This window comes from Melanaphis sacchari, unplaced genomic scaffold (assembly GCF_002803265.2).
Source record: "Melanaphis sacchari strain LSU unplaced genomic scaffold, SCAv2.0 Contig60_pilon_pilon, whole genome shotgun sequence".
Lineage (NCBI taxonomy): Eukaryota > Metazoa > Arthropoda > Insecta > Hemiptera > Aphididae > Melanaphis > Melanaphis sacchari.
Window position 1 is genome coordinate 737,851 of NW_020271429.1, and position 24,001 is coordinate 761,851.

A 24,001-nucleotide genomic window follows, 5' to 3' on the forward strand; every position below is an offset into this window, starting at 1 on the left:
ATATACATTTATGTCTAGTTTAATGAGTGGTCATAATTATATAAATTAATATGAATAATCACTAAATGTAAATTCAAAAATTGAACAGAAATATGTTATTTTTTTAAATTTATAAAAAAAAAACCTTGAAAACTTATTTTTTGTAATAATTAACTTTAAAGACATTTAAACTGTAATACAAATAATTAGAAATAAAACAAAACTAAGAAATTTCAATTTAGAAAATTAATTTTAAATTTATAAATTATAATTATTTTATTTTATAACATCTTGTATACATTTCTTATGAATACTTTATGTAAATAAAATTATATTGAAAAATACTCAAGACTAATTATCTATATTAAAAATATAATTCCATCAGAAAACATTATAAAGTTAGCATCCATCATTTTGTAAATAGCAGCATAAGCTTCCTTTTCAGTAAAAGTATTATCTATATGTTCTTCATTTATCATAGTGAGCATTCGAGTAAAACCCAATGATTGTGATCTGTTTTTTTGAAATACTTTACTCAATGTCGACTTGAATACTTTATACCTATCTGGAGTGATTGATGTTTGTGCTACTGCAGGTAAATTATTTGTATCTACTTCCATAACTTCTAGTTCTGCAGTATCAGTCTCTTCTTCTTCCACATCTTCAAACGAGTAAGGATCTTCATCATTTTTTTTTGATTTTCTTTTTGGAGGTTTGTTTTGAGAATCTTGTTCATCTCCAGATTCATCTTCACTGAGTTGCCGTTTTCTTTTAGGTTTCTCTAGTACTTTTTTAAAGTAAGCAAACTGAACAAGTTCAATTGCTGCTTGAGCATCTTGTGGTTCAACATTTTTAGACAAACGAGCTTTAGCATGAGCAGTAGAAAGACGAATTAATGTTTCTAATGTTCTAACAGTAACAGGCTGGGTTCTTGCGGCATCGGATTCAACAGCTTCTTGAGAACGAAGTCTAGAATATTCTTCAGATATTTCATTAGATGCTTCTTCAGTCAATACAGGTTTAACACACTTAGCAATATGTATGTATTTTCTCATGAATTGACTGCTTAAAGTTTGTTCTGATTTATTGTTTCGTGGTCCATGAAGTAACGGTTCATATTTTTCAAACATACGAGTTTTAGATGGGTCATTTTCATCAATTTCCAAATTTCTAGTACTCAAAATATCTACACCTGAACCCATTGGTAATGCTTCACCATCTTGTTCTTTAGGATCTCTGTATCTGTGAATGCGAACAACATGCTCGGATATCAAACGATCATTTTCACTATCAGGTACATCCAACATAACAAATAATAAATCAAACCGAGACAGTAATGAATCTTGCAGACCTATGTTTTCCATTGGAGTTTTATATTGATCATATCTACCATATACAGGATTAGCAGCAGCTAAGACAGAGCACCTGGCATTAAGCCTTGCATGTATACCAGCTTTGGAAATAGATACTCTGCCTTGTTCCATAACTTCGTGTATAGCTGTTCGATCCATATCAGACATTTTATCAAATTCATCAATACACACAACACCTCTATCAGCAAGTACCATAGCTCCAGCTTCTAATCGTCGATCACCAGTTTCTTGATCTGTAGTGACTGCAGCAGTCAAACCAACTCCTGAACTTCCTCTACCTGTAGTTGCTACAGCTCTTGGAGCAGCACATAACACATATCTCAGTAATTGTGATTTGGCAACACTTGGATCACCAATTAATAACAGGTTTATATCTCCACGAAGTCGTGTCCCATTGGGTAAAACTTTTTCAATTCCACCCAGCAAAAGACAAAGGATTGCTTTTTTAATAAAAGTATGGCCATGAATAGAAGGTGCTAATGATCGAGCCAATAAATTGAAAATATCACCTTTTCTTCTTGATAATTTTCTACAGTTGAAAACATCATCTCTACTAACAGAATATGTTGCATCTTTACTTAACTGTGATATATTGTTAGCAATAACAATAGTTCTAAAATTTCCAGTAGTATAATTTCCTTGTTTGGCAGGAAGACACCGATAACTTCCAACTATTTGCACTCGGTCACCAGGCTTACAACAATCAACTAAATCATTATCGCATACAATATCAACAAAGCGCGGCAATTGTCCAGCTGGTGCTTTTTCGGGCATTTCTTGAATTGTTATTGTCTGATGATCTTTATAAACAGAAAGACCATATTCAGTTTCTAAAGGATTACCATCATCGTCTTTTGTTGGATATACAGAACTAGATGGAAAGGCTGATATTGATGTCATATCTGTGTAACGGCGCTCTATTGTTTTTTTTGTAGCTGGACAAAAATGCACACTTCTCACAATTTTTGGACGAACTAGAGAACATTTTGTAACAATGCCTTCTAAACACACCAAATTACCTAAAAACTTACTATTCATAGTCCTAGGTGTGACATGACGACTTCCAAAACTACCTTCAAATGCAACAAAAAATTCATCAAACTTATTGGCATATGTTGAATCAATATTTGCGACATATTCTTTAAGAGCACGTTCCAAAGCAAATTGCTCTTCAAAAGTATTTGTTAATAATTCCTGAGTTCTATGAGGATTTTTTTTACGTAAATCATTAATATCAATTAATAGTCTTTGACTGTTTTCGTCAATCATTAACTTAACTTTTTTGTGATATATATTTTGATTTTCTTCGTCATCTAGAAAACTCAAATATTCTTTTTGGATATCTCGAAGTCTTTGTTCAATGTCTTCGTCCATCATTTTTAACACTAAAAAAAAACATAAGAATAGGAAATAAGTCTTAATAATATTTATAATAAGTTTAAAAAGTCTTACATAATTTTATTGTAGGTATCTTTATTGATCCAGCAGAAGAAGTTAAAATCAATTTGTTTTCAATACTACATAAAAATCTATATAAACTGTAAACTAACTGCACTAATAAATTTACATCAATCTACATGAGCATAACAACAATATAATTTTTTCATGAGCCATAAAATGGTTTTGCATATGATTAACTGCATTTATAGAAAACGGTAAAATATGCCAAGCTAATAATAAAAAGCAATAGTAAGTATTACAAAATTTTACTTCTATCTCCACAATTTAAAGCCTTAAATAGATTTTTACTCACACTTTAATATCAATCTCTTTTATAATTATGAAGTAGTATGAATTAGTTATTTAGTATTGAGGTAAGAGGTTCAAAAACATATGAATATTATAACCATTTATAAATATATCCATTCTAAAATTCAAAAAATCAATAAAATATAGATATTTGAAAAATATAGTATAAAATCCTAGGTATCATTAATAAAAATATATAACTGATGAATAAAAAAGAAAAAATACATTTAAATTAATTTGATACCTACCTAGGTTATCAATTTTCACTACAAATTACAACTTATTGTTAAAATGTACAAATAAAAACCAAAGAAAAAATGCCACAGGAAAAAAGCCAATGAAAAAAAAGCCAAAGAAAAAAAAATTCAAAGAAAAAAAAGCCAAGGAAAAAAAGACAAATTATTACCTTATAAATTGTTAAAGTAATGGTAATTAAACATTTTTATTATATTAAATATTACAAATTGTGTTATTAAATTCTCATATAATGAATATAATAGGTGATAAACAGAGTTTGGGACTTAATTTTAAATATTTTATATTATTCTTGGGAATTGTATATTTATGATTATTATTTATTTATTATTACATTATGCAGTATGCCACAGTACAGAATGGTATACCTAGATATATTTAATTAAGTTATTTTTATTGAACAATTCTGATTAATGAAACAAGAATTTAATTTAATTTAAATTTATTTCTTATTTTAGTAAATGTTTAATCATTTAATCATACTTGTTATATAATTATTTATAAAATAACATAACTTGGATATGATAAAAAGTAATAAAAATACTTAATTACCACTATTTTAACAATTAATAAATAAGTAACAATTTGTCTTTTTTTTTCCTATTACCAAAAAATCATTGATCAATAATTATAAATTAATTCAATTTTCATAATAATATACTGACTATATTATTTAATATTTGAGTTAAGTACTAACTCAAAATAATTGTAATTTATAACTATTATCTAATCATGACTACAAAATATTTTATTAAGGCGTTTTGACTAACAATGTGCATACTCATACACATAATATATTCATACGCATTTTCATATAAATGCTTACATAATTAATATCTAAATTACCTATATTAATTTTATTTTAAATAAAAACAATAAAGCGTACTTACGTTTAAAATACTATTTATTTTCTGGAAACACAAAACTTACACTGAGTATAAATTAAAATTTGGATAGGTAAAATCAATTTGTGTTTTCTATTTCAGCCGTCCGGTGCTTCAGAATAATTAAGACTCGGTTAATGTGATTATTGACAAATATTATTCATTGGATATTATAACTTCAGAACAAATAAGAGCGATGAAAACGTAGCCGACATACCGATTTATTTGAAACGTATTAAGAGATCGTATAAAACGAGTAACGACTAATGAAATGAACGCCACGGAAAAAGCTTAATGAAATAAAGGCGAAGACATAATAAATAATATTGAAACAACAATGAACTAATATTTTACCGCCAAAAATGTTAACAACCAAATAGCATTATTATTATTTTTTGAGGTTAGGCAACATAAACTTAATGGTGGTATTTATTTCATTTCACATGGAAGACAATTGGTCATTTTACCAACACAGATAATAATATGAATGAAGCATAGATAATAAAGGCCCACTGGCCACTACGGCACTACAATATCTTTATTATCTATGGGATGAAGACACCGTTACCAGTAATTATCACATCATATTCTGACTTTTGAGTAATTCCAATTTCCATTCACAATAGTCAATAATTTTATTATAAGATATTTATGTATGTCGCATCATGTGGTCACAGAGTAATAGTATACATCGTTGCTATTTACTTAACATTCTGTTTGAAAAATGTTCATACACAGCAGATGATAAAATGATTACATAAATGATCAACAAGTGACTAAGTCACATAAATTTATAATCCTGTGATCGTTTTAGATTTACGGTACTACCGCTGGTAAAATAAAATTGGTCATCAATTAAATAATAAATATTATATTCTTCGTGTACTGTGAACAAAAGGCTTTGTACTTTGTAGTCTATAGCCGTGCCTATAACCATAGTTACATAGATAACAAATTTGAAATTATATTTTTTTTATCTATTGTTATTATTTACTATCTATTCACGCACGCCCCGCTTTTTTAATTTTTATAATTTTAGGTAATTGATAACAATATTAAAAAAAAAATATAATTTTAATTTTAAACTTACAGAGTTACTAGTTTTAGATATTTTATCAAAAATTAAAATTAAACTTGATTCAGTCAAATAATGATTTATTTAAATTTCTAGTTCAAAATAGCTACTCATGGTTTGGTTTAAATAAAAAATAGGTAGAAATATTTTTATTTGAAATTTGTGTACTGCTTAATATGGTCACAACTCAAAATTAGAATCGTTTTTAATTAAACATACCTGTTGATTTATGAAAACATAAAAATGAAATTATTTTATATTATTACTATAATTATGAGGATTACATCTTCTAGTTCAGATTGTGGATGTAATACAAATCGCATTAAGACAAACACTAAAGAGGAAAATGTTTGCACATCATCAGCAAAAGATCAGTCGAATACATTAAAATCAGAATTAGAATCTATGGTTTTAATCAAAGGACAGAATTTTACAATTGGTACTGATAAACCAGAAATCATAGCTGATGGAGAATCACCATCCCGTACTGTGTATCTAGATGATTATTTTATTGATAAATATGAAGTGAGCAATTTAGAATTTAAAAAGTTTGTTGATACAAGTGGATACCAGACTGAAGCAGAGGTATTTGGAGATTCATTTGTATTTCAATTATTTCTCAGTAAAACTACGTTAAAATCTATAACACAAGCTGTCAAGGATGCTCCATGGTGGGTACCAGTCAAAGGTGCTAACTGGAAACATCCTGAAGGGATAGATTCTGATATAAGTGGTAATACGGCGATATGTATTTATGATAATTATATATGCTTTGTTATAAGCTAAATAATAATTATATTCATGTTTTAGACAGAGAATTACATCCAGTTGTTCACGTTAGCTGGAATGATGCCCAAAAATTTTGTAACTGGGCTGGAAAAAGGTTACCATCCGAAGCTGAATGGGAAGTTGCTTGTAGGGGAAATCTCAAAGATAGACTCTATCCTTGGGGAAATAAGCTTCTTCCAAATAATAACCATAGGTAATTTATTATTATTTAATATTAGTGATTTATTTAAAGTTAATAAAGTTAAATAAATAATTTTAATTCACTTTAAATTAAAACCTATTAGGTACTCACAGTGGCAGAGTGTTATTAAATCAAATTCATATTATTAAGTATTTATCAATATAAAGCCTAATGAATAATAATTCAAATATCTTAATACAAAAAATATTACAATAAAAAATTGTAAAAATTTGATAAAATGAGAATTAATCGGTAAGTATTTCTACAAAGTACAGTGATGTATAAATCAATTATATCATATATGTAACGGGCATAGCCAACGTATTAGCTAATGGTTTTGTACAATTTATTAAAACACTATTTTATCCAGGCATGGTAATACATTGTATTGTTAAGTTATATTTTGCCCATGAAAAATCTGTATTGTGACTTATTATAAAAACAATAATATCAAATTATCATTTCATTTAAATACCAATTTAAAAAATAAATTATTGTTTGCTTTTAGATTCTGAGAAGAACAATGAGTCTATTGATTTTACAATCATAAGCGTTTTTTTTTTTTATAATTTTTTTTTCTGTTTTGCTTTTTAAAACATAAAAAATGGTTTGATTTTCAATAACAAGAGAAGTTTCTAGTAGAAAATTTGAACTAAATAATTCTTTAAGAGTCATTTATAAAAAGTTTGCAGCACTTTTTATAATTGAAAAAACTAAAAACAAATTGAGAGTATACTGTAATTTTAACATAAATCCCATTTTTGACAAAATTAATTTTTTTTTGTGTAATTTAAATAACCTTAGATACTTGAAATGTTTCTAATATTTATATTATCATTTTCTATACATAATTGCCGAGTAAGTAGTAGAAACATTAATCTAAGGTACTTCATGATTACTTCATTTACCAACTAAAAAATACTAAAAATGTATAGTCTTAATATTTTTTTAAGCATTTAAAGTTAGAATTTTAATAAACTTCCTTTAAATCTAGAAAATTTACATTGCTTTGCATTCAAAAATTTCTCTACAATTTACTTTTAGTATTTAAAATTTATAAATTTTTTAAAAGATAATAGAAATTAGAATTGCTCATGCTCATGAATTACAGCAAAAAAAAAAAAAAAACAAAAGTTGTTTTGAAAGCAATATTATTAGACTAGTATATCTAATGTAGTTAAAAGTTTGAACTTTAAATGTTCATAAAAAAAATAACTTGACCTTTCAGGAGAATTTTTTTTTTTTCATCTACAAGTTGAAAATCTTATTCAGAAATCTTGTATTCAAATTTAAAAACTTAGGTAAAAAAAATTGTTTATGTATTTTTTTACAAAAACTGATACACAAGATTTTTATGAATTTTGTTAAAATTCTAAATTTAAATGTTTTAAAAAAAATGTTGACTATAACTTTTGATATTTTTCAATTATGAAATGATCCATTTATTAGAAAAATGTATTAATATTTCAAATATTTTTATCCATTCATAATTATTTTATTGACATTTATAAAAAAGAGTTAAAATTTCAATTATCTATAAATAGCTCAAAAAAAGTAAAAATATTTTAAAAATTGTACTATAAATCATAATATATAGAAAATGATAATAGAAATACTTAATGAAAATTTCAAGTTTCAATAGTAATTAATTTGTAAACTATAACAAAATAAAAAAATTAATTTAGTCAAAATCTTGTTTAGTGTAAAAAATTGTATTATTCCTCTATTATTTTATTCTTTTTTCTCAACTATTAAGAAAAATGCACAGAGTTGTTAATTTTGACATCTCTAAGGTACAAACTAAATTCTGTTTGCTATTCACAACCATCCTCAAAGTCGATAATCAAAGCATTTTATCAACAACTTATCATCTATTTATTCAAAAAAAAAACATCATTGTACAATCAATATATTCATTGCTTCACTCAGTCTAAAATATAGTCATTATATTACTATAATTAAATATTTAATAAATCAAAAAACCATTGTACTTTAAATTCCCCAAGCAAAACTGGGAAATCAATATAGTTTGAGTACACATGGCCCGTAACATATATATCATTTAATTACAAAAACTTTAGAATAGAATAAATAGTTTAACATCAAAAACTATAAAGCTTGATTAATTACATTGTATAATTTTTTTTTTTTTTTTAGAACGAATATTTGGCAAGGGGAATTTCCATTCAAAAACACTGTTGAAGATGGTTGGGCAACTACAGCTCCAGTAAATACATTTCCAAAAAATGGTTATGGTCTCTATAACATGGTAGGGAATGTATGGGAATGGACAAATGATTTTTGGAATGTGCATCATGACCAAAAATTTACTGTAAATCCAGTGAGTTTAATTGCATAGCATTATAATTTTATAGTTATCTAAAAAATACTAAATTAAGTGTTTTAATTATTTTAGGCTGGTCCTTCAAATGGAAAAGAAAGGGTTAAAAAAGGTGGATCTTACTTGTGCCACAAAGAGTATTGTTATCGCTATCGATGTGCTGCAAGAAGTCAAAATACACCAGATAGTTCTGCATCAAATCTTGGATTTAGATGTGCAAAAGATAAATAATATTTCAAAATTGATATTACAAATAAATTTTTATGTTTATTTTTTAAAGTATGATAACTAATATTTATTTATTGTATATACATTACAGTACCATTAAGTATTAACTTTATGGAAAATATTTCTATCAATAATAAAAAATATTTTTTTCATAAAGTATTAAATATATCTAATACTTGATTTTATTTAGATAATATTTCACTATTCCTTGTAGTATAACTTTTTAATGCTTCTTTCAGGTTTACTTTATCAATACATTCAGTATTTATGAAATCCTAAAACAAAATAATTTAACAAACTATAATAGATAAAAAATAAACATATTTTTAACAAAATATTACCTCTATTAATTGAAATTGATCTTTAGAATTGTCCAATTCATTTTCCAGACCTTGATTTATCTTTGTATATAATTGTATAAACAATAAAACATCATCAAACCTAAAATTTTATATTTTCTTTCAATATTGATAAAAACTATAATACATAGTTAATTTTAAACATTAAATACCTTTCAGTCTGTAAACAATACAATAAAAAGTTATCTGGCTTTTTATTAAAAGCCAAGTAAAATAATAGTGGTCCTAAATGTCTTGTGGACTCCAAAACATGATAATTTTTAGAATCATCAACATGTTTATAAGTACTGAATACAACACGGTGGTAATTTTTATCGTCAGGTTCAAATTGACAACATGCACGATCCAATATGAATTCATAGTCGCCATTATCAAGAAGAGGCTACATTTAAAAAAAAAATTTAGAGATGGTATTTAAAAAAATGTTTAATTTACCTTCAAATTTGTATCATCAAACATCACAGGATGTTTTAATTCTCTTCCTGATTGAGGAAAATATATTTGATTGACAGCATGACGTTCATCCTCATTAGCTTTTCTCAGTGTTCCATCAGGTTCTCGAACCACAACTATTCGTCTCTATGATGTGAATTAATTAGGTTTAAATTAAAAAAAAAAACTCCCTAAAAATAAAATAGAATCAAGTTAATAAAACAATTACTTTATCAGATATTCCAAAAGTAATATCTGTAAATATGAATTTGGCGCTATCAAAACCAATAATATCCTTATTAATTTCCAAAACTTGTCCCAAATCAGTACGTAATGGTACTATTGGTGGCATCTGAACTTTTTCTTTAGCTTTAATATTAACTTCAGCTTGCATCTGTTAAAAAAAAATAAAATATTTAAGAAATCTATGAATATATATTTATAATTACAATTATTTAATTATTAAAAAAGAACAAACTTTTTCAACTTCTGCAGTGGTCATAAATTTATAAATTGGAGTGTCAGGATTTTGTCCAATAAAACGCTTTCTAAATGCTATTTGTACATCAACATGAGTAAGTTTAAACAATAAATCTTGTACAGGTTCAGCAAAAAACTTATTACTCAATTCCTTAGTAATTTCTCCTGGAACAATAATAAATATATTATCACATGTCAGTGTCAGAGCTATTTTCTACAGTAAATTATGTTAACATTATTTATATGTTTGACTTAATAAGTATAAAATAATCAAGCTATTTTCAATCTTAAATTGTTGAGTCAAGTTATAACAAAGTCTTATTGCAAATAGTAAAATAAATTAAAAAATATTAACAAACTTTACTTACGGTCATGTGACTGGCTGGAAAAACTATAAAAAGTAATGTTATTTAAGCTTTTACATTTATGTTTATAACCATTTTTAAATCGATAAAATAATGTGAATAAATTTCTCGAAGTCATATTTATTTTCAAAATATAGTTTATTTAATATTCCTGCAAAACCCTTAGAGTTAAAACCTTAAAACATATTTATTTTAAACTAAATAATTCTATTTTTCTGAAATCTTAGTTCTGAATGTTCTGATAATTTTGGTAGCATGAATATAGATAAGGATAACAGAGTATTTATGAAAATATATACCGGTGTCTAAATTAGGATCACTACCTTTTGTACCACAAATTGATTTTCCAAACTCAACTTATTCCAAAACCATTCGATAAAAAACTATTCGACATAAGGTCACACAACAAAAAACCAAACGACAGAAGACTACCATCCAGTCTTGCCAATATTGCATAATATTTTACACAATTATTGTTTAAGAGTTTAAGACGACGAAAAAAACATCAAATTAATTAAATAGTGTATTATATACTAATACTATATAGCATTTATATATCTTAATTAACGTGTTATTATTAACTTTTAACTTATCAACTATAATCTACAGTCTACACTACCTCACGAATTATTTTAACTGTTTATAGTTAAATATATAGAGCTATTAACTTAGTTTAACACTCAACTTCTCGTCACCAGTCCTTTACATCTTGTAGATCCGCCTGTACTCCATAATACTGTGGCGGGCATGTACCAGATAAATATTTAAAATATAGTATATACATGTATAAGTGTATTAACTTTTATTGTGTGTAACCAAATACATAAAACGTCAAATTAGATTTTATAATGTTTGATGTGAAACAATGGTCTATGAATACAGATATATGTATGCAATTATAGGTATATACTATATATTATATTTATATGTGTAATTTGTTTGATTGTCTATATAGCAATTTCTAGAAAGAAATAATAATTATTATTTTAATGAATAAAAATTATTAATATCTACCACAACCAAGGTTCAAATTTCAGTACTGAATAGACGCTAGCTGATAGGACGGGAGTGATAAGAATCTTAAATCACGTTAATAAATAACAGTAAATGTTTATGTAATAATATGTAAACATTGACAATAAAATATTTAAATTTGCATGCGTTAACCGCCACATTATGTTTCTCGACTTTCAAAAAAGAATAAATTATACACGTAAGTAAATTATTTACTTGAATTACATAAATATTGCTATAAAAACCATTATGGATGACTTCATCAGACAAACGTTGACAATTTCTGTTGCCCAAATATGTAATAACATTGGATGGCATTCTATAACAGACTCTTCGATGAAAATTATGACCGACATTCTTCATCACTACATCAGTGATTTGTCAATAACGTCGAAAAAATACGCTGAACATGCATATAATGATGTACCTGATATTGAAGACATAGAAAAAGCCTTTCGTCAGAAATCTATTTCATTGATTGAATTACGTAGATATCTAAAAAGTACAGGCCCAGTTAAATTTCCTCATAATTTACCTCCATTAAAAATATCAGGAAAAAATATATTAAATACACTGAAGCCAGGAAGTAGAGAAACTGTCACTAGACCTATTCATATTCATGAACATCTTCCATCATTATATACAGAACAAATTGAAGAAGAGCAAACTACGGATACAGAACAAATTCAAAATAAAATTGTTGATATAAAAGAAGAACCAGAAGAAATTATTTTACACAAACGATTAAGAGAGATTTCTAGTGTAGTCATGACATCTGGTGGCTTTTTATCACCATCTAGAGAAGGCAGATTGGCTGACTCTAAGTTATTGCCATTCCCAGAAATTAAAATTGAAAAACCTCTTGAAACATCCAAACTATCTGTAATTTTACCTAGTTTAACAAAAGAACCATCACAAAAAACTTTAACTAACAAAAAGAAAACTAAATCAGGAACAAAAAAGAAATCTAAAGGTTCTAAAACACGAAATGTAATTTTACAACCAAAAGAACAAAAATTAGAAGTATTGAAAAAGAAAAAAAAACCAAAGGAAGAAAAAATTCTAATACAAGAATCACCGCCTTCTATTCCAGAACCTGTTATAGATGAAATAATTGATATCGTAAATGTAACTGAAAAAGTACAAGTTCCAAAAAAGGTTATTCTTACACCTCATAGTAACAAAGTAAAAATGGAAGAAGTTTTACCCAAATTTTCTTTTTTTGGTCCTTTACCTCCTGGGCCTGGATTAATACCAACTGCATTTCCTCAAATAATTAATCCTGTAATTAATGTACCTGATATTATAGAAAAACCAACCAGTCCAGTATTAAAAGTTGAAAATGAAGATATTAATCGCAAAGAACAAAAAAAAAAAGAAAAAAAGAAAAAAAAAGAGAGAAAAAAGAAAAAAAAAAGCAAAAAGATAAAGTAAAGGAAAAAGTAAAAGAGAAAGAAAAGAAAAAAGAAAAATTAAAATCCACCAATAAAGTGCCAAAACTAAAATTTAGATTTGGGTCTCGATTAGAAACTACGACAAAAGTTTTGCCAGTTGAGAAATCGCCAGAAACAAATATAACTATAGTCTCAGAACCTGAACCTATGGAAGTTGAAGTGGATGTTGAATCAAAATCAGATATTTCTGTAAATATACCACATGAAATTGATTCTCCTCCTAAAGTTCCTATTCAAAAAATTAAAACTAAAGTTGTAGCAAAACCCATTCAGCCTGCAGTTATACCTCTTGTGGAAGAAACTCCTCCTCCAGCATTCTATTTTGATGAAGCTGGTAACCAAGTATGGATATGTCCTATGTGCACTAAACCCGATGATGGAAGCCCAATGATTGGTTGTGATGGATGTGATGTGTGGTATCATTGGGTATGTGTCGGTATCCAGTGTCCTCCAGACTGTGCTGTTTGGTATTGTCCAAGATGTTTGGCTAAACGAGCACAACAACCAAAAGGTAAAAGAGGTAGACCACGTAAAAACAAATGATAGTATTTTATAGTTAATTAAATGGTCTGACTTTATATTTTTTGTATTAACTTAAAATTCATTTGTATTTAAAAATCAATTTTATATGGTATTTATTTAAGTTTTTGTACACTTCTATTTTATATTTAATTTAAATTAAATGTTAAATTATCTATTCTTCCAAGTTAAAACTAAGTTAATTAATTTACATATGATATTAACTGTAATTTGACGTTTATTTTAATGTATAAATTGATCTCAAGTATTAAAATAGAACAAAGCATTAACCGTGTTATTGTATATTATTAAAATTATTTTCTAAATAAATACTCAATAATAAAAAACAAACATGTTCATATAAATTGTACTGTTTATTTTTCTAAAAAACCAAATATTATATTAAAATAAGTTAAGGCAGAAACTCATAAACATAAAATTAACTTAATGTTTTAAAATTAAAATTCAATTTATATATTTATATAGTTGCATTTAGATTGTATAAATGTTAGGGTAAAAAAGAGGTCTAGACTATGATTTAAAATATGTATTAACTTTAATTATTCTTAAAGTCATAAGTGTTAAAATGTATGTTAATATTTTACTAATTACAAATTTAAATTAATAATACTATAACATGGTAATTAAGTAATTATAACCTATTATATATGTAATGAATCAGTTAAATATAATAAATATTTTATACGAATAGAAAAATGTTTGAAATCAGAAAATAGGTTTTAGCACAGAATAGTGTTTAAAATAAATTATAAACATTTAAATAAAATAATAAAGAATTTCATAAAAAAAAAATTAATGAATGTTTACTATAGTGTTAACTATTTATTGAATTAATTAATTTTAACCAAAGCCTTTCAGGAAATATTACTAGGGTTATAAAAAATTATTGGATACACAAGTAATCTTTAGGATTCAAATTTCAATTGTTTCTACGTTCATCTATTAATTAAATAAATTTATAAAAATATAATTATTCTATAGAAGTCAACATTTATTTTTAGGTATATATATTTATTCATTTTTTTATAATGTTTAATTTAAGTTGATTGTATTTTCAAGGTTTTTTCAATAACTTTGATTGCATCTTTAATGATAAATCTACATTTATTGATTAAAACTCGTTTTTGGATGTCTGTTAATGGTGTTAAATTTTGTTCTATTAAATTCTTAAGACCATCCATAGCACATCGAATAACTGATAATATTTTGGTATCTATTTCATCGTTAGGACAACTGAGTTTTTCTCTTTGCCGTAAAAAATCATCCAATTGACATATAATTTCACTAATTACTGGATTTTCCGGAATATTTCCAAACTGCAATGGATTGTCAGCGCTCCAAGGTGGTTCAAACGAATGGTCAGCCATAGTGGAACTATTATAATAATCGCGATTAAAACACTAGTGGTTCCTGAATTATATAATACAAGTAGGTATATTATATATTTATATCATAACAAACAAGATGAAATAATATTTACCAGTAGGTAGCCAATATCTACCTAAGTAATTATTATTTTATGTCGGCCAGAGGCATAATTCATAGTTATTAGAAAATTGATTCCTCGCTTCTAAATGATGTGTATTAATATTTAATAATGTACCTATGTGTTGAGTAATGAAAAAAATAACTACTACTATTATATTATATTTGAATTCATTTTTTTGTTAAAGTATTTTTTTCGATTTATGCCTTAACTCGAAAAAAAAATTATCGATTAGGATACCTACCTTTTTATTTCCTGTTTGAACCGACAATGGCGCGGGAACTATTTTCGTATTACTTCCGCGACATTGCGATCATTTAATTAAATAATTGTGTATGACATATTATTAAATTTTAACTGTTACAGTTATGGCATTTATGGGTGCACATTTAAATTATTTTTATACGTTTCATGTAAAAAAAAAACAACATATTGATGACCTTAGGACCAGCTTCGTTCGTTTAAAGTGCTTTGCGCCAGCGTTGGTTTAGGTAGTTTTCCTTTTGTCTCGGTCTTTTGTGTTTAATGTCGTCGTTCTAGGAGCCTCTTGTTTTTCGAGCAGTTGCGCCATGTGGTAGCCTCTTCTACTACCCTTTTTATTTTCAATCACGATCACCTGGAGAGTGCTAGCACGTTGCGTGGGTCAGTGGGTATCCTACTCGTGCCTTGGGGTAGTCGACCTTTGTGAGACAGTTTTAAATGAAGTGATTGGAATTTTGATCAGCCGCTGACTCTCTGATCGATGGATCTGCCTAGTGTTGGATCTTGTTAAATTTTCCTTCTGCGTCCTCCGTTCTCGTTCTAGTTTGTTGCTCGGTTCTTATCACGCTCAATCAGCAACAGTCCGGTTAGTGCACGACGTGCACCTTATTTTCCGTTTAATCGTAATCACCCAAACAATAACCAGTTGTCCTAATAATGCCCAAACCGGCCGCTGTAAAGCTGTTTATGATGAGGAATACACAGACGTAGTACATTTTAATGGTCAAGCCTCCATGGTCAAGTATAAACTTTCAGGAAATAATTAAACTTATATAAACTCCTCCTATATGTTTTTTATTTTATTTAATATGAAATAAAAAATTGAAAGCATTATTTAGATGAAACAAACAACTAAAATAATATTATGCACAATAGCACAATTATTTATAAATTATAATCTTTAATTATATCTTAAATCTTTAATATTTGGTAGGCTATTAAATAATCTATTTTAATGTTTTATTTTTAGATTATAACACAAATTTTGCTCAAATGGCATACAGCTAATGTTTGTCAACTAACTAGGGGAACGTGGGGCAAAACAGGGCCATGGGGCAAAATGGGGACATGGAACATGGTTAAATGTTAAGGAAATAATGAAAATATTAGTTTTTAAAACAGCTGTTTAGAATTATTCCCTCATCGAGAAAACGTGGTTAAAGTTTAATTATTTAATTTACATTATAATATGAGTAACTACTTATTAATAAGAACATGAAAAATGTGTTACCGCGACAACAGTGATATAAAAACATCGATTTTTACTTTCAATTTTTTTTCGGCTTGAAAGTAAATTATTTTAACTTTAATAATTAATAATTACAGTATACGTATATACAAGTAGTATTTTCATAAAAATTATACTTAATAATCGTCAGAACGTGTGCCAAAATAATTAAATGAATAAGTATATCGTAGGGGCAAAATGAAGTTTAGGTACATGTTTGGGGCAAAATGGAGACTGCAATTTTAACTGAATCACCGTATAAAAATGAACTTTTGGCTCTATCAATCAACAAAACTTCTAAAACTTAAATTAAAAGATCTATATCACTAAATAACACATTAGAAGAAAAAAAAAGAAAAAAAGTTAAAAAAAAAAAATCAAATTCCAATGTCGAGTTCTGAAAATGATGATGATATTTGTTTTTATTATAATGAACTGTACTATAAAATAAGAAGTATTCAAGTATATCAATAAAATAAAATAATAAATCAAAAAATGTGTGTTTTGTCAAATTTTTATTCATTTTATAAAACATACCCCAAAATGAGCTTTTTAAGTTTTTAATTTTTACTAAGTGAAAAATTGTTTTATTGTTATTAGCTGATAGTGGTATTATATTAGATAACATAAGATCATATGACTCCAATTTTAGAAAAATATCATGTGAAATTAACATTTTATTCCTATTAAAACCTTATCGTCCCCATTTAGCCCCACGTTTACTCCCTAACCTTTATTCCCTCGTTATAACCTTGTTACGGGAAACAAAATATGGTTAATGTGACCATGAAAAGTGGTTGCCACAGAGACAACAATAATTTTATTTACAATAATTAATAAAATGTTGTCTTAACATCACTTTTAGTTTTGGTTATCAGAATAAACTGTGATCAGTTCTATTAACTAACCATTTGTATGGGTAACATCGATAAATATAATATATTGTTATTATTTAACACAAAACATTAAACAATATATTATCACTTATCAGTACCAGTAAGGTAAGTACGAGTAACAGAATAAATTATGATTTTACCGCATAAGATTCTGATATTATTACCAAACAACTAAAGTAGTGTATTTTATGTGTGTTTAGTAATAAATAAATAATTTTTATGTTACAATTACTAGTCAATATGGTAATAAGTATGTATTAGTTAAATAACTACAACCATGTTTATTAGGTACCTAGCTATTATTAATTATTATCATTGAGTATATTATACTTAATGATATTATGAATGATATTGTCATAATAGTAAACATATTATATAATTAATTTGTTATATTAGTCAATGATATATTTACTATTTATTATTTAAAAAAAATGAAATTCTGTATAGACAATAATATGATTCTTGAACATAATTATAAGTATATTACTAAACACCAATTATCTAGCAAGAATAAATCATACTTTCTTACAAATTGAAAATTTTAAATTACATTTCAGAATAAATATTAAATAGTTTACTTTTATTGAAAAATATATTTGTACAGTATTTATTTACAATCAGTCAACAAAATAAGTAAGTAAAAATATAACACCAGTAAATACAAATTATACACAATTTAATGATATTTATAGAATAAAAAATCTATTAGTAAAAAATTAAGATATTTCAAATATATGATAAAATACAATATAAATACATAGATATTGTATGATAATTAATAAGTTGTATAATAAAATTAAAATAATACAATTTACAATATTCAAAAATGCATAAAATATCTATTAATTTATAATATAAAGAATTAAAAAGGACTTCTTTCAGTAACATACTGTTTACCATTAGATACTATATTTAAACTGTTAGCTGGGGAAATTAATAAATCTTGAAAATTATTACAGATAGAAATATTATTTTTTATATCAGGTATATATTTAATCTCATAACAAAACACATGTTCATTAAAACAAATAGTTGAGAATACAATTTACTTCAAAAATATTTTTATCTAAACCATAAAAAAAAATATTTATAATTGATGCAAAAATCGGATAGTCATCATTTGATTTTAATTGAGCTCGGTGTCCAACACTTGGAATTAATTCCATTATCATTATTTCAGTTAGCAAGGGTATGGTCTTCATATCTATATTGTTTTCTATCGAAGAAAAATATAAAATTTTGTAGATAATTACATTTTGTTATTATTAATTCAATATTAGGGGTCCATGAAAATTAAAAAAATTGTCACATAGACATGTGGTCTACGGGAAAAAATTTTTAGAACTTATTGTTGCCAATTAGCATTTATCACCCCCTCACACACTCAGTAAAAAACTATCGACGTATCTAATATCTAATAATTTTAGATATATTTACGGGAAAACATTATTTGTTGTTTTTACCACACGCTTTTGTAATGAAATCGCAAATGTTCTGTACTCACTATACATCGTTTGGTTGTTGGTATACGTTAAAAAACTCAATCTAAAAATAGATTTTATCTAACAAACGTACATTACTAGAAATGTTGTTCAGTTTATTAAAAGTTTTGTTCATTCGATTATTTTGTTGTATTTACGTAATAATTTTTAAACATGGCAAATTTTATTGTTCATTTTACCATTACTAACAGAAAGAGGACTGTACTGAAAATAATATGATATTGTATGTATTGCAATTTTCTGGTAGTAACTACGACGATATATTCTCCTACAAACCTATTTGGTAAAACGATAGAATACAATTTTTTTCAATGTAAAATCTGCAAATTTTTTGAATATACTTCCCCAAGTTTTTGTATCAATATTATCAACCGTTAACCAATTTTACGATTATTCGATTGCTTTATTGGTAGTACATTGGTCTAAATAAATTTCTAACATATTATCTAATAAATATAATTTATTATTAAAGTATGAAATTAAAAATACCTATTTTCAATATATTTTCTCTGTCTTCTCAATAGACATACGTAGACTTATAAAATAATCCTCGAAAGCTTTGAGTAATTATTGATATCCTTTTTGTTAAAATATCCTTTATTTTTCTCTGTCTTTTACATAATACGTATAAAAAATAATTTCACTTCCTCATTTATTCCATCCTGTGCCCCCTAATTTTCATTGCTTATTAAAATAATTTTACTTGATAAAAAGTGTGTAATATTTTGCTCACCACTTATGATTAAATATTTAAATACAAATATCTTGCCAACATTTAATTGTCTGATATTTTGAATGCTAGGTATGCTATAGCATATAAATAAACGGTATAACAATATTTCTAAATTTCTTACGTGTTATTTGTGAGAGAAGTTATAAATCAACTAACAAAAATAAACTATAGGTTATAATTTATAAATATATGTACCTACTGAATAGTATTATAGATAACCAAACAACTCAAATTTGTTGAATTTATGTTAAAACCTTTGATCATATTATAAATATAAGTATTTAAAAAAATTTATTTTAATTTAATAATATATATTTATTTTTTAGTAAATTAAGTTGGCATCCTAGTATGCCGATCTGTCAAGTCTTCTCAAAAATAAACCATCCAGGCTTTTCAGTAATTTCTTTTCGCTAAATAACATCTTCGCCACGATAAGTCTCAAATTACTTATTACACAAAGACATAAAAATTGAAACAGTCTCTATCATAGCTAAAAACTATTAAAATAATTCCACACCAAATCAATCAACTAAACAAACCCACTAGTACCTACCTATCTAACTAACCAGTGAATTCATCCCAGATAACTCCTGACGTCGATTAAAAAGATACTCACGTCGAGATCTCTTGGCTTCCGACCCGCATTAATTAACTAAAAAAACTTCTCCATCAACTCCATCTCCCTCAAGTCAGAGGGTTTCCACACTGGCCGACTTCCTTCCTCATATTATTCGTGTTGTTGTTATATTTACTCTACAATTTACTTATCGTATATAAATATTACAGATGATACCTATTATTCTTTTGTTTAAATAAAACAAAAAGTAAATAAAATGTTTCGAGAGGTTAACATTTTTATACATATTATAATATGTAAATAAAAAATTAATATTATTAATATGTATTAACTTTGATTATTAAATCCATGAATATTTAATAATTTATAAAGCAAATGTTATATATATATATTTATATATATATATAACATAACTTAATGAATATTATTATGAATCAATTTAATACAAATAAATTAAAAACAAAAATACCGGATGTCAGATACCATTATACCAATAATGTCTCTTTGCTTCACTTATCTCGGCACGAAATAATATGTTATTATTAATAATACAATATATTTGAATTCAATTAAAAAACATTGTTACATTACAAAATAAAAGGAAAAAAGACGGGAAAGTGGGTAACGTATTACTATATATAGGTACAGTATGTGTCGAGTGAGTAAATAGGAAGTGTTAAATTTGAATTCAATAATAAATTATCATTATATATTATATAAAAACAAATAAGTTCACGGAACAATTATAAGTGATAACTAATAGCTTAAAATGAATTGACAAATTTTGAAAATATTATTGTGTATAGTTAAATTCATTTTATACGTAAAACTTTCAAATTTACATTTGTTATTTGAATAATTATAACAAAAAAAAAACTAATTTCGTTACTCTTCGTTTAAATATGTTATAATTTCGATTTAATTTAAACTTCAAATGCTTATCAAAAAAATTGAGCCTGTGTATCTTTAATATACTTATAAATAAACATAAAATTATTAAAGAAACCTCTAAAGAGTTTTATATACAATTTTTAAACTTTTTACTTATTAATTTCCTTTTTACCGACAATAAAAAAAAATGTAATCAACAATTTATCATGTCTAAAAATTAAAAGTAGCCAAAATATTCAGAAAAATGAATTCATGTAATATAATAATTAATAATATTTTATCAAGCATAGAAAACAACCATATAATATTAATTATTATATAAACATTTTTTTGTGAAAATTTCAAGTACCTATTTATTTAAGATTATTTGAATTTGAATTATAACAAAATATTAAAATTGTTTTAAAATAAATAGTTATTCCATAATTTCATAAAAATTTGACCTCAAATACTCATAAAAAATTAATATAACTTCAATAAATGTTTTTTTTTTTCTATTAAAGGTAGAAAATATAAAAGGAATCTTGTATTAAATTTTCAAATCTTAGATATATTTGAAAAACATTCTTTTTTTTTCAATTCTAAATATAAAATAATTTGAAAATTTTTATGAATTTATGTAGTTTTTTGAAAAATGAAAAATAAGCGAGGAAAATTATATTAAATTATCAAGTATTTTAAGCCAGCGAAAAATTTTTTATCGACATATAGGTATATAAGAAAAAAAAAGAAAAGAAATTTAAAATGCACCTATAGAAAATGATATAAAATCGATTTTGAGTAAAAATTTCTGTTTTTTCTTAACTTGTTCTTGTTTTTCAATTATTTTGAAAAATGTTGTATATTTTAAATTTGATCTCTTTGAAGTACAAACTAGAAGCAGCTTACTATTAGAAACAATCCTCAAAGTTTCAGAACATTTTTTTGACTACTCATAAATCATAATGTAATATGTATACATTACATACACACAACAAGCGAAAAAAACATATTATCTTTGCACTTTTTGTTGTAATAAAAAAACAAAAATGGTAGATATTCGAAATTTTCACCAAGTTTTTGTGTCATAATTTTCTATACATGAAGACATTTTCATTTTTAAATTCGTTTTGAGCTAGGTAAGTACTTATATAATACACACTTTTAAAATTTTCAATTTTTTTAGTTTTTCTTTACTTCAAATATCAAAAAAAAATTTATTGCCGAAAATTTAATTCAAGAATTTTTATTAGTTATTCATTTACCAACTAAAAAATATTAAAAATGTATAGTCAGAATATTTTTTAAGCGTTTAAAATTAGTTCTTATTTTGAAAAATTTTATAAAAATCTCAAAAATTTTCTAATGGTTTTATAATTAGAAATGCTTAAGCAATTCTCTTCTGTACCCTGTGCCACGAGAGAAATAACCCATGTCCTGATCAAATGGCATTCGAATCCGCGCATCCCCCCCCCCCTATTTAACCTACCGACGTTGAACGATTATAAATAATTATAATTGTTAACCATTGGCAACTCAGTAAAATGTTAATAAATGCCATATGGTACCTACATAGTGAAGAAACGGGACCACGTAACCGTCGCTGCCGTAAATTTGCATGTTCAAAACGGGTTACTTCTCTCGTGACACAGACGCACCGTCGACACTGAGTCTTTATAGTTTAAATTTTTAAAAGTTTTTTTAAGATTATTCATCGATAAATGATATTGTTGTAATTGAAAAATGAATAACCATAGATATTTAGAATTTTTATGTTAAAATTTCCTATACGTAATATAATTTTTTAAATATTTAAAACTATTTATATAAACACGAAAAATTTTCAATTTTTTAAAAAAAATATCTATAAATTTTGATAAAAAACTATTTATGCTATTTATGAAGTAAAAATTCTTAAAGTTTTATTACATGATCCCATATAAGTAGTTCTTATATCATTCGGATATAAACTGATAACTTAATAATTTCATATCTACCCTTCGGGTATACCTTGCGAGTTATGTACGACAAGTAGTCGCTCTCTACGCCTATATTAACTTTGGGCGTAAAACTCGAGGTCCAACGAACCTCTCGTAACGTTACCAGTTAAAGTAACATGAGTCTCTTCCTACGACTACTGACTTCGGTCATAATTGCGGTAAACCTGAACTATCAAATTATCAACCAGATTTAAATCGTATTATCTACACTTACCTACTAAACTTAAACTCATAATATTACCATTATAAATTATATAAACACAAAATGGCTATAACTTTGTGACAAAGTTTGAGTGACACATTATAATTATATCATCATTCTTATTTCGTTAAAATATACAAGTTATAAATATAAAAAAAAAAATCAAAGTTCATTAAAGACGTAGTCAGCCAAAACATTTTGATTCTAATGATTTTAGTAGATTTTTTTTTACGCCATCGTTATTAACTCATCGAAATGCATAATATTAATATTTCAAAAATAGAAAAATACATGTAACAACTAAAATTAATTTTATCTTTTTTCGAAACAGTCTACTATTATCTATCTATATCTAAGTATCATAAAAATTAATTGACCGCGTGCATAGAAGATTATTAGTTAAGAACGACTAAATCGATTTGACCTGTTTTTTATTTTATTTGTATTTGTAATTGTCAAAATAATGTTTGTATGAAAGAAAATTTTTAAAAAATCTACCGGAGAAGTCGTCAATTTATTTCAGGTTTGTTACGTAAAATATAATAAATAATACCTGTTTATTTTTATTTCTGTTAGTTGTTACAAAGGTAATACACAAATCAACAATAAAGAATTTTTGGATTACTAAGCTGAACTACTCAAGTTTATTTCATTAAATCACATTTAGAGATCGCACATGAATCGGCAGCTTGTAGTCATTAGTCAGCAATATTTCAGTGTCTTATTGGCTGTTTGTGGTTTATTTTTT

General features: G+C 25.7%; 5 protein-coding genes across 7 annotated transcripts; 2 read left to right on the top strand and 3 right to left on the bottom strand.

The window, feature by feature from the left end:
* Positions 1 to 271: 271 nt before the first annotated feature.
* LOC112600118 (DNA replication licensing factor MCM3) lies at positions 272 to 4,591 on the bottom strand. Of its 2 annotated transcripts, none has more exons than XM_025347285.1 (2): positions 4,287 to 4,591; positions 272 to 2,737 (listed from the first exon to the last, which is right to left on the bottom strand). In XM_025347285.1, the coding sequence occupies exon 2, from the start codon at positions 2,727 to 2,729 to the stop codon at positions 339 to 341; it is 2,391 nt and encodes a 796-aa protein (XP_025203070.1). In that variant the 5' UTR covers positions 2,730 to 2,737; positions 4,287 to 4,591; the 3' UTR covers positions 272 to 338. The 2 variants fall into 2 exon arrangements, with proteins under 2 accessions (XP_025203070.1, XP_025203069.1); XM_025347284.1 differs by having other exon boundaries at positions 4,247 to 4,591.
* Positions 4,592 to 5,368: 777 nt separating this feature from the next.
* On the top strand, positions 5,369 to 8,912 carry LOC112600119 (formylglycine-generating enzyme). Of its 2 annotated transcripts, XM_025347288.1 has the most exons (5): positions 5,369 to 5,452; positions 5,609 to 6,048; positions 6,126 to 6,297; positions 8,443 to 8,626; positions 8,702 to 8,912. In XM_025347288.1, the coding sequence occupies exons 2-5, from the start codon at positions 5,721 to 5,723 to the stop codon at positions 8,855 to 8,857; spliced, it is 840 nt and encodes a 279-aa protein (XP_025203073.1). In that variant the 5' UTR covers positions 5,369 to 5,452; positions 5,609 to 5,720; the 3' UTR covers positions 8,858 to 8,912. The 2 variants fall into 2 exon arrangements, with proteins under 2 accessions (XP_025203073.1, XP_025203071.1); XM_025347286.1 differs by lacking the exon at positions 5,369 to 5,452 and having other exon boundaries at positions 5,459 to 6,048.
* Positions 8,913 to 9,034: 122 nt separating this feature from the next.
* Positions 9,035 to 10,713, bottom strand: LOC112600105 (28S ribosomal protein S22, mitochondrial). Its single transcript, XM_025347269.1, has 7 exons — positions 10,494 to 10,713; positions 10,124 to 10,290; positions 9,875 to 10,039; positions 9,649 to 9,792; positions 9,366 to 9,595; positions 9,196 to 9,295; positions 9,035 to 9,129 (listed from the first exon to the last, which is right to left on the bottom strand). The coding sequence occupies exons 1-7, from the start codon at positions 10,606 to 10,608 to the stop codon at positions 9,037 to 9,039; spliced, it is 1,014 nt and encodes a 337-aa protein (XP_025203054.1). The 5' UTR covers positions 10,609 to 10,713; the 3' UTR covers positions 9,035 to 9,036.
* Positions 10,714 to 11,599: 886 nt separating this feature from the next.
* LOC112600078 (transcription initiation factor TFIID subunit 3-like) lies at positions 11,600 to 13,575 on the top strand. The gene is given in 2 exon segments (XM_025347229.1): positions 11,600 to 12,881; positions 12,884 to 13,575. Coding segments are annotated over 2 exon segments (1,746 nt in total). The 5' UTR covers positions 11,600 to 11,753; the 3' UTR covers positions 13,502 to 13,575.
* Positions 13,576 to 14,535: 960 nt separating this feature from the next.
* LOC112600079 lies at positions 14,536 to 15,857 on the bottom strand. The gene is made up of 2 exons (XM_025347230.1): positions 15,229 to 15,857; positions 14,536 to 14,908 (listed from the first exon to the last, which is right to left on the bottom strand). The coding sequence occupies exon 2, from the start codon at positions 14,863 to 14,865 to the stop codon at positions 14,536 to 14,538; it is 330 nt and encodes a 109-aa protein (XP_025203015.1). The 5' UTR covers positions 14,866 to 14,908; positions 15,229 to 15,857.
* Between the last annotated feature and the right edge of the window lie 8,144 nt (positions 15,858 to 24,001).

Excerpts from the sequence above, each read along its gene's own strand:
- LOC112600118 (XM_025347285.1), bottom strand. The coding sequence starts at position 2,729 with ATGATGGACGAAGACATTGAACAAAGACTTCGAGATATCCAAAAAGAA.
- LOC112600119 (XM_025347286.1), top strand. The coding sequence starts at position 5,559 with ATGAAATTATTTTATATTATTACTATAATTATGAGGATTACATCTTCT. Across the intron at positions 6,298-8,442 it reads CTTCCAAATAATAACCATAG|AACGAATATTTGGCAAGGGG; the intron begins GTAATTTATTAT and ends TTTTTTTTTTAG. Across the intron at positions 8,627-8,701 it reads AAAAATTTACTGTAAATCCA|GCTGGTCCTTCAAATGGAAA; the intron begins GTGAGTTTAATT and ends TAATTATTTTAG.
- LOC112600105 (XM_025347269.1), bottom strand. The coding sequence starts at position 10,608 with ATGACTTCGAGAAATTTATTCACATTATTTTATCGATTTAAAAATGGT. Across the intron at positions 10,040-10,123 it reads CCACTGCAGAAGTTGAAAAA|ATGCAAGCTGAAGTTAATAT; the intron begins GTTTGTTCTTTT and ends TTTTTTTAACAG. Across the intron at positions 9,130-9,195 it reads ATCAATTTCAATTAATAGAG|GATTTCATAAATACTGAATG; the intron begins GTAATATTTTGT and ends ATTTTGTTTTAG.
- LOC112600079 (XM_025347230.1), bottom strand. The coding sequence starts at position 14,865 with ATGGCTGACCATTCGTTTGAACCACCTTGGAGCGCTGACAATCCATTG.